The sequence below is a fragment of the Stegastes partitus genome, unplaced genomic scaffold, assembly GCF_000690725.1.
Source record: "Stegastes partitus isolate 25-593 unplaced genomic scaffold, Stegastes_partitus-1.0.2 Scaffold2131, whole genome shotgun sequence".
Lineage (NCBI taxonomy): Eukaryota > Metazoa > Chordata > Actinopteri > Pomacentridae > Stegastes > Stegastes partitus.
The window spans coordinates 68,010-81,451 of NW_007579862.1; the positions used below are offsets into that span (position 1 = coordinate 68,010).

The following is a 13,442-nucleotide window of genomic DNA, read 5'->3' on the forward strand; positions in this document are numbered from 1 at the left end:
TCTTAAAAAGTATCATTACTCTCGTTGCCACAAGGGGGAGACAGAGCTCCCGCACTGCAAGTTTAATATAAAAGTTGTCGCTGCGGAGCCTTGTCTCCACTTTGCTCCATTCCTCACCTTTGTTTTTGACCTCATCTCGGACATGGCTGTCAAAATATATCAAGTATGTTTCAAATTTTTACCAGTGATCCTCTATTGCCAGCTCAATTGTCATCCTCCCAAATGTCAGTACAGGATTTAAAGTGGATAAGGTGTGACACCCCTCAAAAAAGTGAATTTGTCAAAAGTTCTGTGAACGAAAAAAAAAAAAAAGAGGTTAAAACAAGTTGGATGTCCAAAAATAGTTTTGACTTCTTGATATTCTAGACTTTAACGGATTAACACTGGATTCAAAACTCCTTTTCAGCACTTTGATGCAGCAGTGTTGAAGTTTAAAATGATGGATGCCTTTCACTTGTATCCACAGAGGTTTTATTGCGTGTCAGCAGAACTCTTCAGCCAGGAATAAGCATCGAGAAATAAATCACATCAATCACATTTGGCAGAAACCTGCAGCTGATTTGTCTTCTCTCTGGTTTGATACTTTTAAGTTTTGGGCACCTCTGCCCGAAACCCGAATCAGTGAAGTTACATACAGTTGTTCTTCTCCTTAGCTCACCCTTGGACTGTTCCACAGCGTTTTGGCAACTTTAAACGGAGTGAATGTAGCAACAGGAGCCAAGATCCAAAGCACGAAGACCCAGACTAGCAGAATAACGATCCATAAATTCTGGCTTGGAGGTGCTACAGAGTGTAACCTGTGCTCTCTGAGCCTTTTGAGCCGAAGGAAGGCTGATAAGGCAGGAGCCCTGAGTTCAAACAGCATGAGGATTATAAAATAATTTGTGTAACCAAGAGTTATGTCCTTTATCCCAATCCAACTTAACTCAAAAACAGAATTTGTTGCATTCTCTCCACTTGGCCACCTCCAGGGCTGAAAAATGAAGGGCCATACACCGCAGTTCCTCAAATGTCCACTTGAGGCTACTGCCAATAGAGAGTTAAACCCCATAGACCTCCATGTTAAAATGTCCAACTTTACAGCAGAAATGAACATGTTTACAGCCAGGTACAAAAAGTGTTTTTTGTCTCTATGGCTAATTTTCCCATTTGTGAAAACTGTACAGGAAGCTAGTTTCTATACAGCTCCCCAGTTTAGTTTGTATTAAGGCTTAAAGTTGTGCATAACTAAGGACATGACTGCTTTGAGTGACAGGTCGGCACTGTCACAGGACAGTCCATGGCCCAGAGACGTTTGCATGGCTCGCCAAAGCTCCACTCACGCTCCATCGCTTTGCTAATTTTTGATTTCGCTGGGAGTTAGGAGGAGTTAGGCTCTGCCAAGATGGTGACAGTCAGAGCCACCGCACTGAGCTTCAAAGCAGCTAATCACAAAACCTATGGGTCACAGAGGGTTGGTGCATTTTTAAATTCTCAACAGAAAAAAAAGGTTTGTCCATTTGCATTAAAATGTCACCTGATGTTGTCACATCAAGGTGTGACTGAGCCCTGAAGAACACCCTGAGATCAAATCATTAATGCTTAGTTTGGACAAAACAAGTGTGCATTCAAATATATTCCCTCAATGACAAGCAGAAAATTGATTATTATGCTAAACATTCACATAATCTCTCCTTAATGTATTTTTTTTTTCTTTTCATTTTTGCCTTTATTCAACACTGAAGAAATGTCAAGAAATAAGGAGGGGCTCAGAGCGTCGGCATTGTTATTTCATGATCAGAGTCACCAGACAACACATGCTTCCCAGGCTGTCTTGTGTACAGTAGAAGTGGCATTGCTAAACAACATGGACAAGGGTTTACAGTGAGACATAAGGCGTCCCATATTCACAGCAATGCTCTTCTCCAGTCTTGTAGAAAAAAGCAGTTGCTGTTTCCCACAGACAAACAAGAAATTCTAGCATCGAAATAAAATCTGATCACAAGAGGTCACTGGAGACACATTCTGATGCCAGATGTGAACAGCTGTCCCCTCCAGTTTCATGCAGATACATGCTGATGTACAGTCAAATGTAGGTCTTGGGAGCAGTGCAGTAGCAGCTCTGTACGCTGTGTGTGTGATTCAGTGCACATTTAGCCCTTAAAATGACATTTAAGTAAATAAAACTCTGGCTAAGGTAGGGCATAGAATGCTGACTAAAGCATTTAAAAACATGAATTACCCTCTTCATCGCAGGACATAAATATTTATTATTCAGTAGATAAAAATGGCACTTTTAGGAGGTTTTGTAGAGGGGTGGGGGTGAGAGGAAGGTTGAAGGGGTCTTTTCTGGTGTGTTAGCAACCTCTGCTGGCTATGTATGTGTCAGTGCTTGCAGATGTACAGATGCATTCAGATGTCATGTTCGGTTCAATATATCTGTATGAGGGAGCGGGGTGTTGTGTTTGAGTGAGTATATATAAACCCGCTGAACTCTAAGCATTGTCTGGATGTTTTTTTTATTTGCATATTTACTCACTGTGGACTCATTATTCACTGCAATATAAAGTCCTGCAGCTCTGTGGAAACAGCCCGACCATGACTAGACAGAGAGAGAGCCAGTATGGTTTTAATGCTATAAGCAAAAGAAACAACAAAAGTTACATTTCTTCAACTGTTTACTTTACAAAAACTAAAAGAAACTTGGAGTTAGCATGTAGAACATTTTTTTTCAAGTGTGCACAAGTTTTACCAACAGGGGAAAAAGAGTCATTCTACATTATATTTATATTTTACAACTTGCATTTTAAATCTGTTTTTATGCTTGTCTCTTATGTCATTGTAAACACAACCTGCAGTTCAGCCTAAATATCCCTGAATATTTGTCACGGGACTGTTAGTTGCAGCTGAGTGATTAACAGCTACATAGCTGCACCAAGGAGTGCAGGATATTTTTTTTTTTTTTTTTTTTTTTTAACAGAATCCAGTTGAAGGAAATGAAAATTTTTTGGTGACACTTTAAATTAATTATATCAAATAAATTATTCTGTGAAAGTATTAGGATTTTTAGCTTAACATTTGGCACATCACAGATGAGTATTTTAAAGACTGTCAGACAGTTTAAAGTTTAATGATTTTTTTTGTTTTGTTTTGGGGTTGTTTTTTTTTTGCAAATTTTACAGTTTCGGGCCATGATAAATGTTTTTTTTGTTTGTTTTTTTTTTTTGTTTTAAGATAGTACCCATTTCAAAGCGGCCTGGAGGTTTTGGGGTTCAGAGCTTTAAACCACTGATATTAAACTATGAATCCTACGCAAATTTTTCACAAGTTATTAAAGTGCTCAAAAACAACAATATCACATTAGAACACTAAATGGAATGTTAAATTATCTATCCGGTTTCACCCTTCTTTGCTTTAACCAGAATATGGAGCAACAGTAAGCTAAAATGTTGACAGCCCAGAATAGAAATGAAAAACTGTTTATATTTGCAGAGAAAAATAAATTGCTGCTGACACGTTACAAGACAGCAGCGCACGTACAGACCTGCTTCATTAGTTGCATTCTGTCAACAGACAAGGAAACTACTGTAAATACCAAAATGCTAAAAATATTAATTCAAAGACCAAATACTGTTCCTGTGCAGCAGCGCCGGCAGAGTTGATGACAACATCGGCATGTTCAAAAACAGACACAACGGAAAAGTAAGTTGATATATACACCGTATTGAGAGGTATTCATAAACAACACACATGCAAGTAGGTCAGCACATAACTTAAATAGCCCACAAGGTGCAAATTAAGTCCATGAGTGTGTCTGTGCATATGTTGAGTAGAATCTCTCTTGTCACGAAAGATACCAATCATTTTCAAGAAGGATCTGAGCACAGGCAGGATTGAATGGGGAGTGATGAAGGCAGATGTCAACTTAAAACAAACAGGCCATGTGTGATGAAAGTCAGAAATATTGTGACGCCTTTTGCTAATCTTTTGGATCAAATTTTAAAGGTACACAAAGGAAATTTAATAATTGATTAAAGTAAGATCAAACCCCCCCCGAAAAATGCTAAATGAAAACCGAAAACATCAAGTCTTTGGATGTGAGAGCCTCACGGGGGGAAGTCGGGGGGTAAATCAGGGCTTGGAGAGGGTGGATCTATCGGCCAAGTCTGGATATATAGACTTATTTTCAAAATGAAAAGACCAAGTCGCTGGAGGGTTTAAAGCTGTGAACCTACTGAAAGTGGTTGATTCTTTGAGGTGTGTTGGTGAAGGGCTGGATGTACAGATTCTGCCTGACTGGGTGCTTCCAGTGTTTTTGAGAAGTGTGAGTCAACTGTGAAAAGTAAATAGAAGAGTGGGGAGAAGAGTGGAATCTTAAAAATGTGGTAAAAGATGTCATCTAGTGTTTAAACGGATATAACAAAGAGAGAATTTAGGAAACACATTAAGGGAGGAGAAGCCAACAAAAGTGAAGCAATTGAATGGAAATCTAAATACTACAGGAGATTTTGTTCAACCTGTGTAGGATTGGGGATTCTGTCTTCTAGGCTTTTTGTGGCTATCTGTCTACCAAATCTCTGTCAAGGGAAACTGTTGATTTGAGCATTGTTGTGTTGAAGTGTTGGGAAGGAAAAATTGGAGTTTCAGTGGCGAAAGAGTGGAGAGAGGAACAAAGGCATTATTTCTCTCTGCAGCCATCTGTTAAAAGAAATAGGCTGATGAAAAACTATGACAAAAGGATGATATTCCATTGAGACTGTTGTTCTACCAGATATTTGAAAGTTGATGAATTCACTTCAGTTTTTTTTTTTATATGGTGCCAATTCACAGCATGAGTCCACTGCAGGGCACTTTACAAAGTAAGGTGAAGACTTTACAAGTTAGAGAGAAACCCAACAAATGCAAAGACTCCCTTTGAAGAGCACTTTGGTGACAGTGGGATGAATAAAAACTCCCCTTTAATAGGAAGAAGTCTCTGATAGAACAGGCTCAGGGAGGACGGACATCTGCCTCAGCTGGTTAGAGTGACGGTAAAGGGGAGAGATAACATGATAGCAGATGAAAAACACACAAATGAAGCATATGAGAGCAATAAACAGGTGGCTGGTGAGGCCAGTAGCTGCAGATCAGAAACAGGTACCTCTGGAGAATACATGGAAAGGATAAAATGCAAACTACACGAGAGAGAAGATACAACATCAGTGACATGTAGTGGCAGCATACAAGTGAATGTTGGGAGGAAGAGAGGAGAGGTGCTCAGTGCATCATGGGAAGTCCCCAAGCAGTTTATGCCTACAGCAGCATAACTAAAGGATGGTTCGGGGTTACCTGAGCCGCCCTAAGTGTGCCCATTCTTATCAAAAAGAAAAGGTTTAAGTCTGATCTTACAAGTAGAGAGAACATCTGCCTCCTGAACCAAGACCGGGAGCCGAATCCACAGCGGAGGACTTTGATAGCTGAAAGATCTGTCACCCATTTAGACAAGTAGATTAAAAAATCCAATTTAACTTATTTTATCTTTAATCGTTCCTAAGATATTGTCATTCAAACATAGCCTCATATTTAAAAAAAAAAGTGCAGACAGTGGGTTGATGGGCAATTTTTTTGGTGTTTATCTCAGAAAGCATTTGATATATCACATTAAAATTTCACTGATGTTGTGTGTTCATTTGTGGTAGAAAAATGTCAGACAAATCAGGGACGGTCAAGCGGAAATTGTTCTAAAAAAAATTTGAGATGAAATAGAAAAAGAGATAGAAAGCCTTGTCATAGTATTCAGTATGCAGGGAGATTTTGAGTGCTTTCTCAGTGCATTAGAGCTAAAAATAAAAGATTTTTTAAAAGACATACATTACATTATGATATTATAAAACATTAAGCAAACCATAAAACCATTTGCACACAACGTAACAGAGGCCGTAAAGTTCCTGAGTCAACAGTTGCTATTGCACAATTCTTAGGGGTTATTTACATGTGAAACAAAATCTAACATAATAAAATATTAAACAAATGTAGTATTAGTGGGGCAGCAAGGTGGAGCAGTGGTTAGCACTGTTGCCTCACAGCAAGAAGGTCGCCGGTTGAGGAAACTGCATGGAGTTGTTGTTCTCCCGTGCAGCGTGGGTTCTCTCCGGGTTCTCCGGCTTCCTCCCACACAGTCCAAAAACATGCTGAGGTTAACTGGTGATTCTAAATTGTCCATAGGTGTGAATGTGAGTGTGCTTGGTTGTCTGTCTCTCTGTGTAGCCCTGCGATAGACTGATGACCTGTCCAGGGTGTCCCCTGCCTTCACCCTATGTCAGCTGGGATAGACTCCAGCCCCCCCACAACCCTAGTGAGGATTAAGTGGTGTATAGACAATGGATGGGTAGTATTAGTGTAGTGAGAGTGTTATTATGAGAGTGGACTATGTTGGAATGACTCTTGACTCAAGTGACCTGTACTCGAAATGGAAGCAGCAACTGCTGTTCGCCTGTAGAGGGCAGCGCCACTCTCTGCTGTGCACGTCCTGCTGGAAATTCATCAGCAGAAGAAGAACTCCGGAAGTGCTGATGTTGTGCTAGTACACTTGACTGTCGTTCCTGTCAAAATGGCTCGTCTACCACCATTCAAAGTTGCTCTTGTTTGTGCTGTTTTATTTGTCGTATGCACAGATTTTGTATGTTGTAATAACGGGAGAAGGGTAAGTGACAAATGTTAGTATTTAAACCTCATCATTTTAAATGGAGCAAAGCGGAAGCTACGTGATTAGCATTAGCATGTGTGAGCAGCGAACGACTAACATTTCATTTTTACTCTCAGGTCGGTGATACCTTGGAGACTGAGTTCAGCGGTTTCTCTGTGCCTCTTGAACACTCATTTGAAGTCGGTGAGCGACTGTTAAGATTATTCTGCCATTATAATGTTGTAAAAAACGTTATTGCTAATGCTGGTAAGCTAAATGAGTAGTCGTATACTGCAAGCGTTAACGCCACATCCGAATGGAGAGACCTGCACCCCAAACTCCATTCAAAAATCTGTCAATTAAGTGCATTTTTATAAACGTATCGATAAGTTAGCAGGTACAACATGCATTTAAGTGTTTCAAGAGCTGTCGAGTTGCTATATAAAAGCCGGCATTAATGCTGATCAATTAACAGATTTGAAATTAGAAGCAAAAATTGAAACTATGCAATTAGCAAATGCCAAAGGCTGCAATTTACGATGCACATAATGCAGCGTGTCTGACAGTTTATTTATTTTTTTTATTCCTTTAATAGCAGACTGTGCAATACTCAGATGCTGCTCCCCAGCCATTCATGATTTACCTATTTTAGTTCATTTCTGTTTTTCAGTGTTATGACTTCATTTGTCTAACTTAACAGAATCACAGCTTTTGCGGTAATTGTTCTAAATACAATGCTTTTTTTTTCTTTTTTTTTAAAAATAGATACATGTTGGAAGCATTTTTATATCTTTTAGTTCTCATCTCTGCATCAAAAATGTAATATAGTGTATACGGTTTAATGTGGTTTTAAATCTATTGCGATATCTGCCAGAGAAATTGCAATTGGATATTTTTCCCAAATCCTTCAGCCATACCCGGCATGTACAGTAACATGCAACTGCATTCATGTGTACAGCAGCATATTGAAGAATACCAAATAGTCTCCAACCACTCCTTTTTTCTAAGTGGCTTTTTAAGTAATTTGTCTGACATGCTCTTCTTGCTGGGTTTTCTCTGAAAAACATAAATGTGTAGCTGTAGTGTTCGCTCTAAAGAAATTTAATCATTCATTCTTCCTGTCGGTTTAAATTACTTGAGTAAATTTACATAATAATACTGTAGGGTCTTAACCCCAATATTTAAACTTGTTAGGTAAATTTGATATATCAGTCTTACTTCTCTGTTGGAAAGCACTTTGGCTCTATGGCTGTAGTTTTAAATGTACTGCATATTTATATAAATGACAATGACTTGACTTGACTCTGTTCTTACTGTCTTTCTTGTTTCAGATGATGTAGCCAAGTTTCGAGTGCGTGGAGCCCTGGTGTTGAAAGCTGGAAGGGAGCCGAGTGTCTCACTATCTCAGAATCAGCTCTCAGAGGAGGATAGAACTAAACTGAAGGTGAGCTGTGATCATCAGCTTGAAAGGATGTCGACTGATGTACTAAAGCTGCCTACACAACAAGGATTTTTAACATTTGGGTTTTTGTGATATATATATATATATATGATTGGAACCTTTCTCTCTCATTTAGTGTAACATTGGCAAAGTCATTTAAAAATGTCTTTGTCTTGGATGACTTTCAGGTCTAGCTTTGACAGAGTATGTGTTTTAGTCAACATGTTCCTTTCTGTCGCCAAAATATTTTCACGCACTCAATGTTGCATGACATGCAGCCTTCATGTGGGCCTGTGGTCAACAAACTCTTGAGTCTTGTAAACAAAGTTTAAAACTTTTAGAGTATCCAAAGACCCTTTTCAGAGTAAATTGTGTTCTATCAGACAGACCTCTGTTGTAGATTAGTCTTTGAAAATGAGAACTCCAACAGTTTTCTTTTGTACCAAGCACCAAAAACAGTTGTAACATGATATATCTGAGTTAACGTGCCTTAGTTCTATTGCGCTTATAGCAGTGTCGATGCTGAAACTATGTATTGTGCAGCCATATTTCAAATAAATGTTTCTCTCTTTGTGGACACATTTTGCCACAAGAAGACTAAAAGACCACTGCAAAGAGTTTCTTCCAAATTTGAAAAGAAAACTGACAAGCTGTTTGAGTAATACACCAGGAATATTGAGTCATTGGTAGAAGTTGTGTAAACGGAGTGTGATCAATATATCACAGCATGAGGTTGCATCTCTAACATGTTTGCTTTGAACATGGATGTCTCTGCAGGAAGTGGCCGCAGTGGACGGGCTGTACAGGATCAGAGTGCCTCGTGTTTTCCTGCAGGCAGACAGACAGACGGAGCGGCAGATGGAAGGTTACCTCACAGCATTCGTCAGAGCTGTATGTATTTCACTGATCTTCACCAGCAATTACACTTAAAACAACCACTTTAAAGTGTTCAGTAATACTACGAGAAGTGGTTGGTGCTCTTTGTAATAATGTACTACTTGTACTACTACTTAACCAGACTAATCATTTCAATGATTTCCTCTAGTAAACCAAATAATGTCTTCTTTGCTGAATTTGAGTCGAGTTTGATTGAGTGATAACACTGATTGTTGATCCTGCCACAAACGTTTTTTTTAGTCTTTGAAAATTTGAAATATTTATGCAGTGTGAGATTAGACACGCAGCCTCTCAGAGCCAGTGTGTACATTTTTCTAACCAATTAATTGGGTTTGAAGTTACAGACATGAGTTAGACTGACATATTAATATTTTTTAATGCTAATATGAGCCTGTATTCTCCTTTGCTGCTCAGTGTGCCATGGTTGAATCCCATCTGAGCGATGTGATCACAATCCACACCGACGTCTCTGGATACCTCATCGGTGTCTCCATAGTGACGTTACCTGGAGCCTGTAGAGGCACTGAGGTCGAGGATGAAGTTGATCTTGAGGTTTTCAATACCACGCTCAGCATCATGGCTCCTGTCAATGCACCGGGGTCAGTCTGACATTATCTGTTCACTGTTTTCCACACTTGCTTCCTGAAGCTTTATGTAATTCTCACTTTGATTTTTCTCTCTTCTTGTCTAAACTACTTGTTCAATATGCACTGTGCACACATATCTGAAGCTGTCTGTGCATTAGTCAAATCCTCTTGTGTGTCTGAGTGTAGCTTCTTCAAATGCCTTTGATTTGGCTGTATTTGCCTCAGCTCAGCAGCTTCAAATCGTTTGCCCATAGGAGGAGCAAGTCTCTCTGCACCTTTTGTGCTTTTCAGATACACATTCTGTTTTAGAGTTTGTTTGAATACTAATTGTCAACTTCTATGCAGACCTGAGACCGCTCTGTTCCTCGAACGAATGGAACAGGAATCTGAGAAGAAAGGGAAGAATCCACAAGAGCAGAAATCCTTCTTTGCTAAATATGTAAGTACTTACACTGAAAACTGCTGATAAGGCTAGCAGGCTGTGCCTAAAGATATATCCTCTGCCTTCAGTAATGGGGCTGTGATGATTGTAATTTCCTGTAAAGCTAATGAATCAATGAATTAAAATACCCGCATCATTTTTTGTGCTTTATCAGACCCACCATGACTTTTTGTATGTGTGCAGCTTGTTTTAAGATAGAGTCGGCACATCAGTACCACAGTGTTTTTTGTTTTTTTTCTTGTATTGCTCTGTGTGTTTGCTCTCCCTGTTGGATTCTGTTTGGAGTCACTCCACTGTTTAAGGGTGCTTTAACACCTGTAGTTTGGTTTAGACGAAGGACCATTAACTTTTAGTTCTGCTCGAGTTTATGTTAACAGAGTTTTCCCTGCTTTAGAATAACTTAGGCACAGCTCCTATGTGTTTCTGTGAAAGGTCTTAGGCTGAGTCAATATAAAAAGCATTCAGGCGACATGTTGGAATGAGTATAGAAACAACAGTGAGAGTTCTATGCACTACCAAAAAGAAAATAATGAAAACCGACAGCTGGTTTGATGTCAAACAGAAAGGTAAGCTGGCAGCAGGAATAACCTGCCAATCAACACTTGTTATTGGTGTGCAGCAGATGCTCAAGTTCTTTAAGAGACCAGATTTTCAACAAGCCCCCAGTGTTACTTTTTCAGATTCATAATTCCTAATTGTGGCAAGAAGACCTTCTAACTTATACTAACTATAACTACACTTTCTGTTTGTACAAGCTAAGGTAATCTTCTATATTCATTAAATTAAACACGAGTGAAATGAACAAAATTGTAAGTGCAAGAAGTGCCAGCACCTTTCTTTCACAGATACGGTAAGACAAACTATGAGAGAAGATTGAAAGTAACTTTTCTGTGAAAGATTTCCCCCCACCTCTCTGGAAAACAAGAATGACTAAATGCTATAAATGTTTTACTACTTACATTTTACATTTGTTTCCTTACTTGTTCCCTTTCTGCTCTATCTAAACACTGCCTGCAGTTCATCACACTTCAGCCTGAAAGTCACTGAATTTCTGTCACGTCGCTGTTAGTCACAGCTGAGGCACTAACGGCTTCACAGTTGCACTGAGGATGGCAGAATTGTTTTTTTTTTTTACAGAATTTGGCAAATACAAATGCCTAATTTTTTGCACATTTTACATGTTTGCAATAAATGGTGGAATACCACTATTTACGCTTATTGTGGTTTGTTGATACAATGACCCATCACAGATCAGCAGTTCAAGGACCTTCAGAAACTTCAAAATCTACCTTTTTCTTTTTCTGTTTCTTTAAAAAACCTGTCAAACCTGCTGGCAGGTTTTGGGGTCCAGAGGGTTACCTGAACCAAACAGATTAGGTGTAAAAGCACCCTGAGTCTTTGTCATGGTTTGAGCCTCAGCTCTGTGCTGCCATGTGTGATGTCTTTAGCTGATAATAGGACTCATCATCCAATCCTCATCTTGCCAAGAAGTGACATTTTAAACACAAGTAGCACAAAAACAAGTCATTTTTTGAAACCAAATAGTAAGTAGTAAATAGTTTTGACGTTACAAGCTGTCATTAGGTGTATAACTACACATTTAAAAGCATTTTCACAGAGCGCCCGGTCCTGTGTCCCGTGGCATGGCTTATCTGAACTCGTTCATGATCTACCTGTCTTGTGTTGCCCTGTTACTTGCTGTGTGCAGTGACTGTGTTGACTCTGTGCTGTGCTGCATCCAGTGACAGTGTGTTGACTTGGTGCTGTGCTGTGTTGCAGTGGTATTTGATTCTGGGAGGTGCAATCTTCCTCATGGTCTCCAATTCGGCCCAGCCCCCAGCAGGGGGAGGCAGAGAGCAGAGCTGATTCCCACTGAAGTACAGTCTTCTTACTTGTGGCTCGTTCTGTCCCCCTCCCTCCTCTGTCTGTCAAACTTTGGATTTAACATCTAAGCAGAGTCACTAACTGATCCCCACCTCCTCGCTTTCCACTTGTTCTTTCATTTCCACTCATTCACGGTCTTTTCAAGGTCAATACCAAATACATTAAAGGCTGATAAACACGGAGATCAAATTTTCTTCAATCAAAAGTCCGTCTGTTAAGAAGCCTGCATGTCAAACTGCGATGTTTATTATTTGCTCATTCTGAACAGTCGGTGTGAATACGTTTAACATGTGTTTGGTGTTTGACCCTGAGATCTTTACTCTGCAGCCTCTCACCCACCTGTGCACTTTACCTTTTCTTCTCTTTTGTTCAGAACATAAACTGAACCTAATCTGGGATGTCCAATGTGGAACTCTTGTCAATGATCACCGTTAATTTGTTACCCTGAAAACACAGGAATTGTTGTATTGACTTCCCTTTTTCTTCTCGATCTTTTCCTTTCAGTGGATGTACATCGTCCCTCTGGTTCTCTTCTTGATGATGTCCGGCGCTCAGGATCAGTCCGGAGGAGGAGCCGGCGGCGGAGCAGCTAATGGAGGCGGCCGATGATCAACAGGATTTTTTTTATGATTGTTTTTGTTAACATTACTGAACAAAAGTAACAGTTTTAATTGCTGTACATAACGCTATTTAATGAGGATAAATGTTTGTCACTCACATATTAAACCTGTACAGTACAGAGGAGATATTGTGTCCTGCTGATGACTGCATTTGTAATGTGAAAATAAAGTATTTATTACTTGACCTGACTTTTTTGAAGGTTTGTAAACAATCAGGTCTCAGCATCATGTCCTGCTTTCTCAGGTTTGGATTTTTTTTTTTTTTTAAAGAAGTACTCAGGATTGAAAGAAAAATCAAATCTTGTGAAATGTTGTGTTGCCTAAACAGTGTTTAATCTCAGCTTTAGTTTGATAACTGAACTGTAATCTGATTGGGAATGCAGCTGCGATTCAGGACTCCTAAATGTGTTTCTTCCTGCTTTCTCTCACTAATGGGGGAAACCAGACTTGCCTCTGCGTCAGCTCGCCACATTTGAACTGGAAAGCCTCCATTCAACACTTTAATCCTTTATAATACAGTCTGGGGTTTACCCCAGTGGGATTAGAGCAGCTGCTGCTGTTCCCCCAACAAGTGTCAACTGTTGTGACAGTTTATTCAGTAAATACTGCTTAAATAAACTGCACACACAGAGGGAATTTAAGGTTATCCCTCCAAATGCCTCATTACATTTCATGTAAATGTTTAGAGACACGCTCCCTGTTCTCAAGGGCTATTGTTGTCTTTATTCTAGAGGCTGGATGGTGTTGGAATCACTGGGATTGACACTTTACAAAACGGGTCTGTGTCTGTGCTACTTTCTTTGTTGCATGTTATGTTTGTTTTTTTGTAATAGTCAATTTAGTTAGACTTGATGAAAGCTTTGTCCACACAGAATTTGTGTTGATTCATTAGTCTAATCACAGAAAAGAGCGCTACACTTAAAGATTC

The 13,442-nt window shown here is 39.4% G+C and overlaps 1 protein-coding gene across 2 annotated transcripts; it reads left to right on the plus strand.

The window, feature by feature from the left end:
* Positions 1-6,508: 6,508 nt before the first annotated feature.
* Positions 6,509-12,703, plus strand: LOC103374066 (ER membrane protein complex subunit 10-like). 2 transcript variants are annotated; one of them, XM_008304096.1, is made up of 8 exons: positions 6,509-6,661; positions 6,781-6,847; positions 7,975-8,087; positions 8,862-8,975; positions 9,396-9,580; positions 9,914-10,007; positions 11,790-11,887; positions 12,399-12,487. In XM_008304096.1, exons 1-7 carry the CDS (start codon positions 6,569-6,571, stop codon positions 11,874-11,876), a joined length of 753 nt encoding a protein of 250 aa, XP_008302318.1. In that variant the 5' UTR covers positions 6,509-6,568; the 3' UTR covers positions 11,877-11,887; positions 12,399-12,487. The 2 variants fall into 2 exon arrangements, with proteins under 2 accessions (XP_008302318.1, XP_008302317.1); XM_008304095.1 differs by lacking the exon at positions 11,790-11,887 and having other exon boundaries at positions 12,399-12,703.
* The last annotated feature ends 739 nt before the right edge of the window (positions 12,704-13,442 follow it).